We start from the raw sequence: 16,157 nt of genomic DNA on the forward strand, positions 1-16,157 counted from the left end.
TGGCATATCTCAGTATGGTGTGTACTGTGTCCTTGAAAGATCTGAGGAAACTGGACAAGTGGAGGATAAAAGAAGAAGTGTCAGGCCTAAAAATAAAGATCTATCTACAGCAGATGAACAGACTCTGAAAGTGATGTCCTTTCGAAAAAGTAGAAAAAATTCAGGGAAAACTGAAAGATGCATCTGGACCCATCTACCTCATCAGAAATGGTCTCCACGGAAGGATGGTTGTCAAGAGGCCATTCTTAAGGAAGAGAAACGGGGAGAAAAGACTGAGGTGTGCCAAATGACACCAGAACTGTACTGAAAATCAGTGGCAACAGTCTAATGGAGGGGTGAATCCTCCCCAGAGCCCGGACCTCAACATTTTTGAAGCAGTGTGAGATCATCTTGACGGAGAACGGAACAAAAGGCAGCCAACATCCAAAGAAGAGATTCAAGAAGCCTGGAGAACTATTCCTGAAGACTACTTAAAGAGATGACATGACAGCTTGTCTAAGAGGGTTCAGGCTGTGTTCAGGATTAAAGACGGTCAAACTGAATAATAACATTCAGGCTCATTAGCATGTTTTGTTTTTTTGTTTGTTTTAATTGTACAAGCTCTGGTTTTGCCTTATAATCCTGTATTTCAGTTTATGTTTTTTTTTATTAAATTGCTGCACCTCTTTCATGTTTTCCTGGCAACATATAAAGAAATGAAGGGTGGCACGATTACAAATTATGTTGCACGATGAATTGTAGCTAAATATTAATGCAAATTTTTGTAAAATGATTTCATGTACACTGAATTTCACTTCCACTGTCACTTTTAGCGCTAACAAAATGACGTTTGTGCAATTTTGACTGAATGACATGTCTTATTTTTAGTTCTAAGTTGACAAACACATTTGGCCTTGATTATGAATCTGATGCTGAGCATCTCGGGCAGAAAGCGCTCAAACTTAAAAAGCTGCTTCTCAGTTGCTCATTGCTGTATAAGTGAATCTGTGTAACCTTTTTTTTTTTTTTTTTTTTTTTCCCCTCCCTCCTCAACAGGGAATACCAGAGAGGAAAAAGAAAATCCTGGAAGAAGCTGTAGAGCTGAGCCAGGACCATTTTAAGAAATACTTGGCTAAACTTAAGTCAATAAACCCACCCTGTGTGCCTTTCTTTGGTAAGTCCTGTACAATGTTACTGTGCAAGTCAAGTATGAATAAACAAAGAGTATTTATTTAACTGTCTTGTAGGGATTCTGTCCATTCTCAGTCAACTATTAAATCTTTATTTCCTCCTCAGCCTTTTTCCCCTCTAACTATTAGAAATGATTGTATTGGTAGAATGAAGACCTAAGAACATTTTCGTAGTTAGGGTCATACACACACACACACACACACAGTGGGGTGCGAAAGTTTGGGCAGCCTTGTTAATATTCCTGATTTACCTTTATAAAGCATTGATTGTTTGGATAAAAAAATTCCGTTAATTATATCATATAGGGGACAAACACAGTGATATTTGAGAAGTGAAATGAAGTTTATATGATTCACAGAAAGTGTGCAATAATTGGTTAAACAAGAGTAGGCAGGTGCATAAATCTGGGCACTGTTGTCATTTTATTGATTTCAAAACCTTTAGAACTAATTATTGGAACTCAAATTTGGTTTGGTAAGTTTAGTGACCCTTGACCTCCATACGCAGGTGATCCAATTATGAGAAAGGGTATTTAAGGGGGGCAATTGTACGTTTTTCTCCTCTTTGCATCTTCTCTGAAGAGTCGCAGCATGGGAGTCTCAAAACAACTTTCAAATGACCTGAAAACAAAGATTGTCCACCGTCATGGGTTAGGGGAAGGATACAGAAAGCTATCTCAGAGATTTTAGCTTTCAGTCTCCACTGTGAGAAACATTGTGAGAAAATGGAAGACCACAGGCACAGTTCAAGTCAAGGCTCGAAGTGGCAGACCAAGAAAAATCTCAAATAAACAGAAGCGAAGGATGTTGAGAACAGTCAGAGTCAACCCACAGACCAGCACCAAAGACCTACAACATGATCTTGCTGCTGATGGAGTCACTGTGCATCGTTCAACTATTCGGCGCACTTTACACAAGGAGATGCTGTATGGGAGAGTGATGCAGAGGAAGCCTTTTCTCCGCCCACATCACAAATAGAGCCGCTTGAGGTATGCTAAAGCACATTTGGACAAGCCAGCTTCATTTTGGAATAAGGTGCTGTGGACTGATGAAACTAAAATAGAGTTATTTGGGCATAACAAGGGCCGTTATGCATGGAGGAAAAAGAACACAGCACTCCAAGAAAAACACCTGCTACCTACAGTAAAAGTTGGTGGTTCCATCATGCTGTGGGGCTGTGTGGCCAGTACAGAGACTAGGAATCTTGTTAAAGTTGAGGGACGCATGGATTCCAATCAATATCAGCAGATTCTGGAGACCAATGTCCAGGAATCAGTGACAAAGCTGAAGCTGCGCCGGGGCTGGATCTTCCAACAAGACAACGACCCTAAACACTGCTCAAAATCTATTAAAGCATTCATGCAGAGGAACAAGTACAACGTTCTGGAATGGCCATCTCAGTCCCCAGACGTGAATATTATTGAAAATCTGTGGTGTCACTTAAAGAGAGCTGTCCATGCTCGGAAACCATCAAACCTGAATGAACTAGAGATGTTTTGTAAAGAAGAATGGTCTAAAATACCTTCAGCCACAATCCAGACTCTCATTAGAAGCTATAGGAAGCGTTTAGAGGCTGTTATTTCTGCAAAAGGAAGATCTACTAAATATTGAGTGCCCAAATTTATGCACCTGCCTACTCTTGTTTAACCAATTATTGCACACTTTCTGTGAATCATATAAACTTCATTTCACTTCTCAAATATCACTGTGTTTGTCCCCTATATGATATATTTAACGGAATTTTTTTATCCAAACAATCAATGCTTTATAAAGGTAAATCAGGAATATTAACAAGGCTGCCCAAACTTTCGCACCCCACTGTGTGTGTGTGTATGTATATATATATATATATATATATATATATATATATATATATATATATATATATATATATGTATGTGTGTGTGTGTGTGTAGGATCAAAATCGTAAAGTATTGATGAAATTAAAGTTTGCATTTGGTTGCTTCTCAGTCTCCACCATTGAACTTTTCTTTTTTTAGGTATCTATTTAACCAACATCCTGAAGACAGAGGAGGGTAACCCCGACTACCTCAGACGTCAGGGTAAGGATCTGATCAACTTCAGCAAGAGGAGGAAAGTGGCCGAAATAACAGGAGAGATCCAGCAGTATCAGAACCAGCCCTACTGTCTGAAGGTGGAGCCAGACATCAGGGTGAGAGCTCCTCTTCGCCTTTTTCTTTCACCACGTTCTAACTGTTAATACACACCTGGAACTTGATGTTTTTCTTTTCCTGTTTCGCAGAGGTTCTTCGAGAACCTGAACCCGATGGGCAACATGAGCGAGAAGGAGTTTGCTGACCACTTGTTCAAAACCTCTTTAGATATTGAGCCACGGCACTGCAAGCAGGCTGCCCGATTTGTAAGTGGGTTTATTCTTGCATTTAAGTGGTGATGAGTTTTTATTGTAGCAATGTACGATGTTGCCCTTGGATTGAGAGCTTTTGCTTGTGGTGCAGCAGTAACGATACAGCAGGAGAGCTGCTTCAGTTCAAGTATCACTTTGACTGTTGTTTGGGAATTTTTCTGTTTGACAAATAAAGTGCACATTATCTACTTAAATCGCATGTCTAACTGGAAGATTTTAGTGACAACCTCCCACATATGAGTCATTTCATCTTCTCCCCACGTCCAGCCGAGGAAAACCACATACAATCTGAAATCCCCGGGGATCCGGCCCGTGCGAACGTCTACCTCTGGCACCATTAAGGGCCACCCCGTTGCCCTGGAAAGGGAGCCCCCACAGAAGATCGCTTTCCGCAGCATCGCTGAGACCGAGCTGGACACGTCGATGTCTTCTGCCTCTGTGCCCACCTCCCCCAACACGCCCACCCCGCCACAGTCGGCCTCTTCTGACCTCAGCTCGGTCTTCATGGAGCACGACCTCAGCAGCTCCTACAGCGGTGAGTAAAGCTGACGTTCGAGAACTTTCTTTCCAATTTCTGTTCAAAACAAGGATGATAACCATTTACAGTTTATTCCATATGACACTGTGTGGGACGGGTCAGTAAATATCAGTTTAACATCCTACTTGGTTTGATAAAATCCTGGTAAATCATGGCGCTTTAACCTAAATTGGGAGGGAAAAGAAAAGGCTGCACATGCATCTTTTTGTGAAATTATCTGTTTGTTTCCATTTTACAGGCTGTAACTCCATCTTTGCCCCAGTTCTCCTGCCACCTTCAAGTAAGCGCAGGGATGTCCGCTTCTTTTTCAGTATTTGTACATTATTCTGGAAATAACCACAGCATTTATTTGATTTTTTTTTTTTACTCATTTGCTCTCTGTTTTGTTTTTTTTTCCTTCTCAGAGTTCCAGTCTGTCTCTTGTGGCAGCCTGCACCAGCTTGTTGTTGACTTGAAGCCGCCACCTTTGCCTCCTCGGAGGAAAGACGCCATGTCTGACGCAAAAGTGAGAGAAACGCACTCTTCCCCACAGTGATGACAAAGCCTTACTTCAGTTTCATGGAGTTGAAATAATTCTGATGAAGTGTGAAGAATGTGTTCGAGATAGAAACCGTCCAATTTTTGTGACTCTGGCATCAGGAGCAAATCCTAATTGTGATCAGCGAGGTCTGCACCCGTCAGTTTATAACCTTGCAACAAGGATTGGAAGTTATTGATTGTTTTTTTGGGGTTTTTTTATCTCGGATACAGCAGAAGAGGTGCTCATCTGCTTCCCCACTGGTGACTTTAGTCTGTCGGGATCTTTCTATAATCGTTCCACACTTGTCAGAATGAGGCCTACTAAAGAAGTCCAGCTGTGGTTTATTATGTAGGATTAACTTTCAATGTCAGCTTTTGAGTGTTTTGAAAACATCCACAAAGACTGAAATGACCTGGGCGATATGAACCAAATTTTCATAGTCCAGTATTTCAAGGCTAAATTGCAACATACAGTACTATATAAACACTGGTGTTTTGAAATGTTTGGTTTTAACTCAGTGCCACACGAATGATGTCAGAAGCACTTTCAATTAAGTTGTTTATAAAAGCATAATCAATGTAGAGATGTTATAAAAACTATTATGGATCCATTGCTGCACAATACAGACGAGGCAACGTTTCATTCGGCCCATTTCTCGTATTTGTAATGCTCATGTTCTTTCTGTGTTACAGCTGAGCTCCAGGTCTGACTGCCCACCAGCCATCCCACCCCGGCTGCCTCCCCCTCTGCCCAGGAACCAGCCTCGACCACTGGTCTACAATGGCCCCCCCAATGACGGACCGCTGCCCAGCCCTCCTCCTCCACCGCCCCGAGATCCTCTCCCCGACACGCCTCCCCCGGTTCCCCAGCGGCCCCCGGAGATCTTCATCAACTACCCCGTCAACATGCAGCCTTCGCCCGTGGGCAGATACCACTGGGACTTCAGCAGCTCCCCCAGCTCGCCCAACACCCCACCCAGCACGCCATCCCCTCGCGTCCCCAGGCGGACCTGCCCACTCAGCGCCAGCCAGAACAGCCTCTGTCCTGTTCCCATCACTGCTCCACCTGTCCCCCCACGCCACAACTCCAGCCCACAACTCCCGAAACTCCCACCAAAGACATATAAAAGGGAGGCCATGCAGCCACCGCTACAAGGCCTCTCATTGGTGGAGAACACCGACAGCAGCCAGTGAGTCTGCTTTATTTCCTTGACCACCAAAAGGCAAACTGGGACACAGTTGACTCAAAGCTACTGATCTGAAAGAACAACACTGCTCCACACACTCAACTTGCCCTCACCTGCATTGACCACGCCCGCTATGCCTCTCAGGGGATCAGTAGCTCCGCCTCCATCGTAAACCCTCTGTGCCAATGATAAAACCCACACCGGTGTGCCAGCTAATAAACAAAAAGGAGCATTTGTGTCTGTAAGGAATGGGTCTGCCTATTTCTGATAAAAGTTGTCACCCGTCACACTCTTAACTTACCCCATGGCTCTCTCCCTCCGTCACCAGGGTGGGGCGAGTTGAGGGAGGGTGGGGGCTTGGACTTTGTAGCCGCAACTGTGCTTTGTTTCTTTTGGGCATTGACATCATTGGGATTCCTGCTCCAGCTCATAGATTTTCTGCTCTACGACCAGCTCGAACGCGGTCCCTTCACGGTGGGTGTGAGCAGCGGACTGCGTTGCTTTTCCTACTAACGGAACACAAACAGTTGCCAAAGTCTTATTTTATTCAGGAGGATAAGGGATTTTCTTTTTTTTCTTTCTTTTTTAAGCAAATGTGACACTAAGATAAACACAAAAAGGAGGCGACACTGAATCCCCCCCACCTTGTATCTCAGCTGTACACTGTGACTGTAAAGTAGCAAGTCAAACTGTCTTGACTGTTTATTAAGTTTCTTTGTTTTCCTCTGAAGCCTCTCCACAGCCACAAAACGTTGCCTTTAAAAATCCAACAGCGGTGACCTCTGAGCCCAGGCTCTAGTCCTATCCGCCCAGATGGGAAACACAGCTGAGAGCACTCCGTTTGCACATCAAAATGGGCAAAGGCAGCAGGTTTTGATTGGACAGTTGAAAAATAAATAAATAAATAAATAATCCCTCTGCAGTGCATGACAGAGATATCAAACAGCACCAGGACGCTGGGCGTAGAAGAGGACTCTCACTTATACTGCTCTTTGAAAGCTGATGTCTTAACCGATTCGCTTACGGACGCGCGCTGTTGTCTGACACTGCTCCTCTCCAAAAGCGCCCCTCCGTGGCCAACTCTTCTTCATTCGTGTTAGAACTTTGCACTGGAAGCACGCATTCTCCCACCAAAGTTGGGTCGGCCCCCACCCCACCCTCCACCTTAGTGGCTGCTCCTAATACTTAAAACCCATTTTAAAAAAAAAAAAAAAAAAAAAAAGAGGAACTTTTTAACCCGACTTCTTCCTCTTCCTTTCTTTCTTTCCCCCCCTTGCTTGAAACATTTTTGTTTCTCTTTGGAAAGACTGAAATAACCCATGCATCATGCTCAGATGTGCCTTTTTATTTTGTTTTCTACTTTACAGAAATAAGCAAATGGTGTCTAAAATGCTTAAAAATAAAGTTGCCTATGTAATGTTTAGAACAAAGCTATACACTATGAAATTGTACATGTTTGTGCATACTGTGTATATATAACATGTATACACTAACTAAATAATTTGTATAAAGTGACCCCCCCCCCGTCTTATTGTACCCTCATCCACCTCGGTTCAGATATTTCCTAATAATCGAATGCTGCTCCAGTCGGCTAAAAAACAAAACAAATAAAAGAATAAAAAAACTAGACAAAACAATGAAAAAAAATTTAAAAAACAAGAGGTCACTCTCACTAACTTACTTACAGACAATCTCCAGTTGAAACACTGGGAGTATTAACTGAGGAAAGCCATTGTTTCTTCCCTGCCCCCTTAGGTGTTTTAAAGCAATGAAAAAAAAAAATATCCAGTTCAATATGCCAAGCACTTACTTAGACATGTTCTTCACTTTGTACATCCTACTAATGGCCTTCTCTCCTTTTCAAAGACTTTTTAATGCTTACACTCATTAGACAGAGGTCGGAGCTGTATTAAAGTTGCAGTGGAATATACATAGAGACGATATATTCAGTTGCAGGTTTCGAAGCGTAGTGAAGAATTGGACGTTGTTTTTTTTTTCTGAGAAACACACTTTGTGCACTTTAGGCTGTACTGTTGAGGAGCCGCAGCTGCTGCAGGTATGTTTGTAAATGCAGTGAAACCCGTGCGGCTGTGGAACTCGCTCTCTACGTGGATCAGGGCAGAAAAACACAAGTCTACCACCTCACTTTTACCCCCTCCCACCCACCACCCCTTGCTGGCTCTGACGTTTGCAAACGACACGGACGCTCGGGAGGGTGTCGGGCCACCACGAGCAGAATTTTTATTTGATTTTCTTTCCTAACAAAATGCCCACTCGAGCCCCCTTCTGTCTCTTTGCTTTGCTTATGCGGAGCCGCCCTCCTCGTGCTCGGGTCTGAACCGAGGCGGGGATGAATCGATCAAACTTTGGATTGAAGGGGGGGGGGGGTGTTGTGGATTTCGACCAATATTTGATGTGCTGTTTCGGCTCCTGTTTTGTCAATATCTTTGGTTTCCCATGTCAGTATTGATGGGGTTAATCTTGCAGAAATTTTTTGTTTTTTTTGTGTGTGCATTAATTCTTTTAAACCCCCATACCCGACAGAATAACAGATTGGTTTTCCTCCTGGTGGCACTGTAACATCTTGATCCAGCAGTCGGTTTGTTTGATGGTATGTGGCCTTTTAACTGCTTTGTATTAATGGTCTTGATGAGATTAATAAATCACCCAGTCTTATTTTGTACTGAACTACTCATTTCTCGTTATGTCTTTTCTTTGACTGCAAACGCAGCTGAATGTGGATACGTATGGAATCGCTCCGAGAAGCAAGATTAAGGAATTGTTTAAAGGAAAAGTTTTATTTGATTTCTGACTGAGTTGGCAGGTTGCATTTTCTGTAAAAAAGTAAAACCCAGAATTATTCAGAAAGGTTGGAGGTCCTCTTAAAAGGACAAGATGTTTTTTGACATGTAAAACGAAGTAGAAACATTTAAAATTGTGTGCCGTTTTTCTCTAAGATCAAAGCAAAAGTGGCATCTAAGTCCATCACATAAATGCACTGAAGTAAAAACAGGTTTAATATTTCCCTCTGAGTAGTATGTGGCCTAGAGAAAGGACTCAAAGCACCTTCAATTTAATTGTACTTCAGTACTATACTTGAGTCGTATTATTTATATAATACATACAATACATTTTATCATATTAAATTCTGCAGTCCCAAGACGAACAAGATGTGAACATCCGTGTCTTTGAACTCAACATTGTACTTATCCAGGACCCCAGCAACACACCTGCTGACTTGGACTTAAATTACAGGTACACGGACCATGTGACCGTTCAGCTTCTGAGGTGGTACAGCAAGAATACTCGCTTCACCGCAGTCCCACAGCTCTACACATATTAGTAATGTCAGAGGATGTATTGAAGGTCAGAGTTGTTAAATGTGTCCGCTTGATTATTTTTGCTCGTTTCCTCCTACAAGAGTATGTCGACGCCATGCTGAGCCTTCACACTGCCCTTTTGTCATGGTTTTTATTATTTTCTCTTTTTTTCTTTTATTCTATTAGTGAATAGGTATTTAATTCATTGGCATTTTCTTGTATTGATTTAAAATGGAGACAACAGAGTCGCTTGTAGCCATAGACTCGTAAAAATACCCCCAAAACATGTATCTTTCAAAATTATATCCTAAATTGGCAACATAAATTAAGGTTTTCTTGGTTTTTTTCTGTAGTCTTGTGCTCTTGCGTACTTAAGAGCTTATAATAATTTGAAATTTACAACGAAAAAAGCTTTATTATTGGACACGTTTCCAGTTCAGTTTTAACTCTGGGACTGTGTGGCTAAGCTAAGTTGTGAGCTTGCATTTTATTTGGTTACTTTTCTTTGTTGCTTGGGACAAGTAGCTTACTGAAAGTGGCTACGCGACTATAATTCATGCGTCATATATCCATTCATACAGGTTTAATTCTACCTGAGGACACGTTTTGTATTTTGTACTGTGTCTGTCTTTGAAGTAGTCTCAACGTGCCTTACATTAGTGGCACTAAAACAGAGTTCTAACTGCTAGCTACCTTTAGCTTCATATTTAGATGGCTGCATGCTAATTTACAAACTTTTAAAACTATTATCTTTAATAACATAATGTTAGTCCTATCATGGACATTTTTTAAATGAATTCTGCTTCTTTAGCAATATATTTTCATCGCCTTATCTAGTCTGTCTAATCTATAAAGTACTGTGCGAAATATTTTTAAGTTTGGTTTTCTTTTCCAAAGTTGAATAAATTAGCATCCTAATGAGACATCTGATTATCCATAACTGTCATACATGCACCCAGGGGTTGTAGCCTTTCAAGAGAACGGATCCATGACAGAACTCCAACTTATGCTCAGTTTTGGATGGAACTCCAAAGTCTTTTTGTGCAGCAGTTAAACGGTGCTGCAAGGCCCCTCGCTGTCTTCACTGTCCCACAGTCCTGCGCTGCTGGCAGCTGCTGCGTGGTTCCCTCGCTGCTGAGCCAGCGCTGGCCTGAGGAGGTGGAGAAAGGACAAACTCAGAGGGGCAACAGGTAAAAGTATTCCCATTGATCACATTTAGATTTAACACGTGTGTGGCTCATCTTGCTGTGACGATCTTACCTCAGATTTTCCCTGCTGGGGTTGAAAGTCTGAAAGTTTAGCCTCGCTGGAGCTTGAATTGGTATGAAACCTTGTCTGCTGTCCTTCTCTGGGGCTGAATCGGCCTGCTGGATTAAGAAATGTGGGTTTAAAGAACAGGTGAAGAACACTGACCGCAGGAAAGCAAAGTTCTAAACTATACATCCTTCCGAGCCATCTTTAAAATATGTTGTAACGAGAGGGAAAGTGGTGCCGTTTTGAATACAGAGTGTATGTCAATTAAACACTTACATACCTGCTTGGGTGGATCATCCCAGATGGGCCTGAAGGCACTTTTCGGATGAAGAGGGGGCGACCCTTTCCTGACGCTGACTAACCTCTTCCCAAAGGAGCTCACGAGACACGGCGTGGTCCCATCCACATACGGGCCTGCGGGGTTCCTAAAAGGCGGATGAGGAGTTAATCTGGGAATCTGCCACCTCAGACACACAGTCCTCTCTCTTGCTGCGTCTTTGCACTGCTGCTGCTGGCTGTACGAGGGCTTTAGCAGCACTGGCACCTGGCTGTCCTCCTCTTCATCCTCCCCGCTGTTGCTCTCCATCATGTCCCTTCGCAAGGTGCCATCGGGGCTGCAGGAGGTGACGGAGGAGTAGTCGAAGGCAGAAGTGTCGTCCTGGTCGGTGTCGCAGTCCTCAAGGTTGTGGTTTGTGTGGGGTGTTTCAAGCTCGTTGGTGCATTTCCCTGTGGGCTGGATGTAGGTTCCCTGACCTGAGTCGCTGTTCTCGCCCCAGCCTGCAGTGTCGGGGGTGAGCAGAGAGCAGTACGGATGTCCGCAGTCGTGGACCGGCTGGCTCGAGGCAGCCCGGTCTCCCCTGCAGCCCTTCCTCCTCACCGGGCTGCAGGACCAACACTCCAGACGCATCGAGTGGCAGCCGTCCACCCCGTTTGTGAGGTCCGCAGTCTGCTGGCCATCTCTGTGGGAAGGAAAAAGTCAGATGAGTCTACCAGGACTTCCACATCAACAAGAAGCAGAGGCATGAAAATGAAACTGCGTGGTCTTCCTGTCTCTGCAGGTTGTACTAAAAAGGAACAGATGCTATCACCTGGCCCAAATATTTGGAATATCTTGAGTTAATTTGTTAAAACACGCATCAGATTCGTGCCAATTATTTATTTATTTTGCTGGTAAATGCAACTTCTCCCCTCGTTTCTGCTTGACTGCAAAATGTTATCCTGTCTGCTGTAATTTTTGAGGCCAGCAGAGGGAGACACTCACCTCTGAGCAGCAGCGGTGGACTCATCTCTCTCCTGCTGGCTCCTCGTGCAACAGTTTCCAGAAGATGCACCGGCCGCAGCGTCAGATGAGCTGCTGTCATTTGAAGATGAAATATATCATTTACACTTGTAGATAACATACAGTGGATACAAACTTCTTGGCATTGCAATAGTGGGACGCAGCGTGGAACAGCTGTGAAAATATCAGAGGTTACAATATATCTCTACACCAATTTCCCGTTTTCCTGGCAATATTCAGAGAAATGAGGAGTGGCTGAAGGCTTTTGTACTGAACTGTGCTCCTCTTACCTTTGTCCTGCTCCTTCTCCTTCCTCCCATCGAACATCTTCCTCCAGGATTACATGAGAACGAGACAAAATGGTCCTCAGCGCTCGCTCAGTTCCCAACAAGAGGCTGCAGTCCGGATGCTCTTTACCAGTCCACTGCAACAAGTTCTAAAGCGGGAATGTGAAGATGAAATAAGAAAATCGGTCAGTTTGGACTTACATTTTCAGTCCTTAAATAATAATAAGCCCCACCCTGTGATGAAGGATAGCAAAGAAAATGAATTTGATGTGACTGCTGACCCACCTGGATGTGACTCAGGTAGCTGTGTATGCGAGCGACTGGCGCCAACAGCAAGGAGAGCAATTTAATTTCCTCTTTCTCCATCTGGCTGCTCTGTAAGATCAGACAGAAAGCATCTACGTGCAAATCTGGTCTCTTCAGTTTATCATACTGCATTTGAATGAGGCTAATGCCATATGGCGGGAAATACCTGCATTTTGTGACTTTTCTCTGACTGATTCAGTCTGTTGAACTCGAGTGAGAGGAACGACGCCATAGTAGTCGTGTATCCAAGGTACATGTCTGAAAAGGCTGTCTGGACAACCCAAATCAGAATAAATCTGAGCAGCCTGCCCCTTAATTCGTCACTATGATGGACGAAGATTAAAAAAAAAAAAAAGGGCATGGACTCACGTCATTTTGGCCAATAAGCTGCACCAGGATGTCTCCAACCAGAGATTTCCAGTGTTCGGCAGAGAGGCGCTCCTGCAGGGTGTTCCTGAACAGCACGTGTCGCTGCAGAAGCTGCTCCACACACTTCACATACGTCTGACTGGATCACAAAGAAGTCCAGTTTGTGATGATACTGACACAGTGTACAAAAATTCCCCTAAGCGTCACATGTTTGTGATCTTCTGTAATACTTACTACGGCTCCATGGTCATCTGATGAGCTGGGGGCGTCTTGTATTTGTCATACAGCTGGTTTAGGGTTGACACATATTCCCACTCGGAGTGCAGAAGCTGCATCGCCACTTGATGTCGAGCATCTGTGAAACCGATTTTTTTATACTGCGCTTGGATGCCTTTGGGCAACAAATAGTTCTGTTTTTTTTTTTTTTTTTAGAAAAGCAGCATTACACTTGGTTGAACGTTGGTCCAAATCTACAGGTGAAAAGCAGTTAAATAGCTAAAAATGGTAGCATGACGTGAGTTTCGGAAAAGTACGAGCAATTAAACCTCCAACAGCCATGTGTGGCCTGACCTGTGCCTTCGCTGAGGCCGGCTTTGAGACCCTGTAGGAAGCAGTGAAGGAGCAGTTTTCCTCTGGACAGACAGGCCGGTGGAGCAGAACCTTCACACTGACCCTGCTCACCGAGCGGCTCTGCTGGGTCACTGATGCACAACAGACAGACGGCAACATGTCAGCCTGCAGGTTTTACATGTTTCTCTGCTAGAACAACACAACATTATATCCTAACGTATGTTGGGGGGGTCTCTCAAACTGAAAATCACACAATATATTCCTGTGAGTATGATAATAATTATCTAACTACATACACGGAATACTTTTGTTTATGTCCTTATCAGGAATTAAAACAATGTAAATGCAACCTCAGATGGTCAAGAATCCATCTTCAATGGCAATAACCTGAAGAAATCCTTTTCTGTAAGATGTTATCAGTCTCTGACGTCATTGTGGAGGAATTTTGGCCCACCCTTCTTTACAACATGGTACGAGGTCCCGCCTTAGCATTTCAGTTAGACCGAGGTCTGGACTTTGACTGGACTTCTGTTTTTCAGACATTCTGTTGTAGATTTGCTGCTGTGTTTGGGATCTTGTTCTGTTACGCGACTCATTTTCAGCCCAGCTTTAGCTGTCGGACGGATGGCTTCACATCTGACTGTAGAATACTTTGGTATATAGATGAGTTCATGGTCGACTCAGTGACAGCCAGCTGTCCAGCTCCTGTGGCTGCAAAACAAGCCCAAATCATCAGCCCTTCACCACCGTGCTTGACAGCTGGTATGAGGTGTTTGAGCTGATATGCTGCGTTTGGCTTCTACCAAAAACACCTGAATGCTCCAGAACAGCAAAGTCTCAAAACATCTGCTCTGATTGACGTGCTCATCCCTTCTGATGATCGATTGAGTGCATATGATTAAATACCCCTTTTAATTTCTATGGAAAAAGTACGGGTGGACTTTGTTATTACACACAGTGTAATATGTCATGTGTCCCTCATTTATGGTTGTATTTGGTTAATTTTATTGAGTCGCGATAACATAAAAACTTAGAAATGACAGACGATGCACTTTCTTTTTCACAAGAATGCATGCTGCATATTTTACACCTTTGGCTTTGATGACGCTCTTGGCATTCTCTCTCTTCATGAGCTGGTCAGCTGGAATAAGTTCCAAACAGTCTTGAGGGAGTTCCCAGAAACACTTGTTGGCTGGTTTTCTTTTACTTTGCGATCCAGCTCATCCCAGATTATGTAGCATGTGGGAACCACACATGCAAATACCATCTTCTTCTCTTTACTAAGAAAGATAGTCTCACTAAGACAGAGAAGAGAATCAAAATCCCGACTAAAGATTTACACTGGTCTGATGTCCTGTCCTTTGTGTTTCTTGTAGTGGTTTCTTTACAATAATCTGACCGCGGGGGCCTGATTCGCACGGTCTCCTCTGAGCAGTTGATGCCATTTGGACCCTTTGAAGCATTCGTGGTTACTCTAATCTGAGGTGCTTTTAATCGGCTGTTTTGGAGGCTGGTAATTCAACTGAACTTGTGCTTCAGGGTCGAAGGAAGTCTGCTGCTTGTAGGAGCCAATGTCATCGCAGCGTTTGATGTTTTTTTTTCAACTGCATTTCAAGACGCATTCAAATCTCGTGGAATTTTAAGGACTGCCTGAGCTTTAAAAGTAACGATGGACTGGCCTTTCTCTTTATTCAGTCGATTGGTTTCTTGAGTTCTTGACACAATTTGGACAACTGCTGTCGATGAAATTCATATGGAACATTCATTATTTACGCGGTTTGGCTTACCACACAATTCCAGATGTGTTATTTCATAGTTTGGATGTCTACAGTATTTTTTTTACAATGTAGAAGATTGCCTGGATAAAAAAAAAAGAAAACAGTGCCTGAGTAGGTGCACTCTTCTACTACGAAAGAATGCTTCCGTCTAAGGACAAAATGTTCCAAGAAATGCACACTAAGTAAAGTAAAGAGGAACAAATACATTCCGTGGGGTAAACATAAATGGCATTAGTCTGCTGTACTCCAGGCACCAATGCGATGTGTGAGAAAATAAGTCATCTGAACTGAACAGTCCTGGCGCCGTGAGAGTAAAATAATGTTCAAAATGCAGAATAAATGGCTTCTGATGCATTTGGGGGAATGGATATAAATTCTTTTAAGGTGTCTTATTTGTGCAGCACCATCAGAGTTGAACTTTTACCTTTGTCTCTGCTTGGCTGCGGAGCTCTTGCCATCCTGCTGAGGCCTGCTCCGTCTGTTGCTGTGCAGCTGCACGATATGACACCTCATCACACCGAGTTCTTCCTGTGAGGCGATGAAGCATCACAGCCACATTGACCTTTGCGTTTCTAAAACTAGTCAGTCATCCCAATCCAACGGCGAAATATAAGTTACAGGTTAGTGTTACTTTCAGCCTCACCCTCAGCGCCTCGACCAGAGCCTCCAGCCGCAGAGCCTTTTTCTGACAGCTCCTCCTGTTCTCCTCCAGCTCATCCCTCAGGTACGTGTCTCCATGCTGGATTTGACTGAGCTCCAGCAGTGCGCTGGTGAAGCCCGTCTTCAGCTCCGTGACCATGCATTGTAACTAAATGGAGTCACGATACAAAAAAAATAAAACTAAATAAAAACGAGATTTGTGAGCACAAAATGGTAGCATAGATCTTTTTTTTTTTTTTTTTTTTTATATTGTCCAAACTGGCTTTTAATCCTGGGTTTTACTTTTGGACATCAGATGGGACTTGTTCACTATCTATTACTAATTTAGCAGTTACAAGTTAAGAATTAGGTGTGGACTGTCTCTATAACAAAACCGGGTTTGTTGATGAGGGAGGTTCACCTTGGAGATTTCAGTGACGAGCTCTGCCTCTTGAGGCTTCATGATCTGTGCAGAGAGACACACAAAGAAGCCAGTTTGGAAACACAAAGTAATTAAGGCGCACGGGCGGTTTCCAGTGATGAGGATCTCAGTTAT

The 16,157-nt window shown here is 43.4% G+C and overlaps 1 protein-coding gene across 1 annotated transcript in view; it reads left to right on the forward strand.

The window, feature by feature from the left end:
* sos2 (son of sevenless homolog 2 (Drosophila)) overlaps positions 1-8,494 on the forward strand; it is a 32,882-nt gene extending 24,388 nt beyond the window's left edge. Inside the window, exons 17-23 of the mRNA XM_075488057.1 lie at positions 1,036-1,153; positions 3,170-3,342; positions 3,433-3,549; positions 3,823-4,090; positions 4,332-4,373; positions 4,498-4,598; positions 5,306-8,494. Of these exons, the coding sequence (XP_075344172.1) occupies positions 1,036-1,153; positions 3,170-3,342; positions 3,433-3,549; positions 3,823-4,090; positions 4,332-4,373; positions 4,498-4,598; positions 5,306-5,806 (1,320 nt within the window). The 3' untranslated portion in view covers positions 5,807-8,494. The remainder of the gene's footprint in view (positions 1-1,035; positions 1,154-3,169; positions 3,343-3,432; positions 3,550-3,822; positions 4,091-4,331; positions 4,374-4,497; positions 4,599-5,305) is intronic.
* Positions 8,495-16,157: the final 7,663 nt, after the last annotated feature.

This window comes from Odontesthes bonariensis, chromosome 17, assembly GCF_027942865.1.
Source record: "Odontesthes bonariensis isolate fOdoBon6 chromosome 17, fOdoBon6.hap1, whole genome shotgun sequence".
In the NCBI taxonomy this organism is placed as follows: domain Eukaryota; kingdom Metazoa; phylum Chordata; class Actinopteri; order Atheriniformes; family Atherinopsidae; genus Odontesthes; species Odontesthes bonariensis.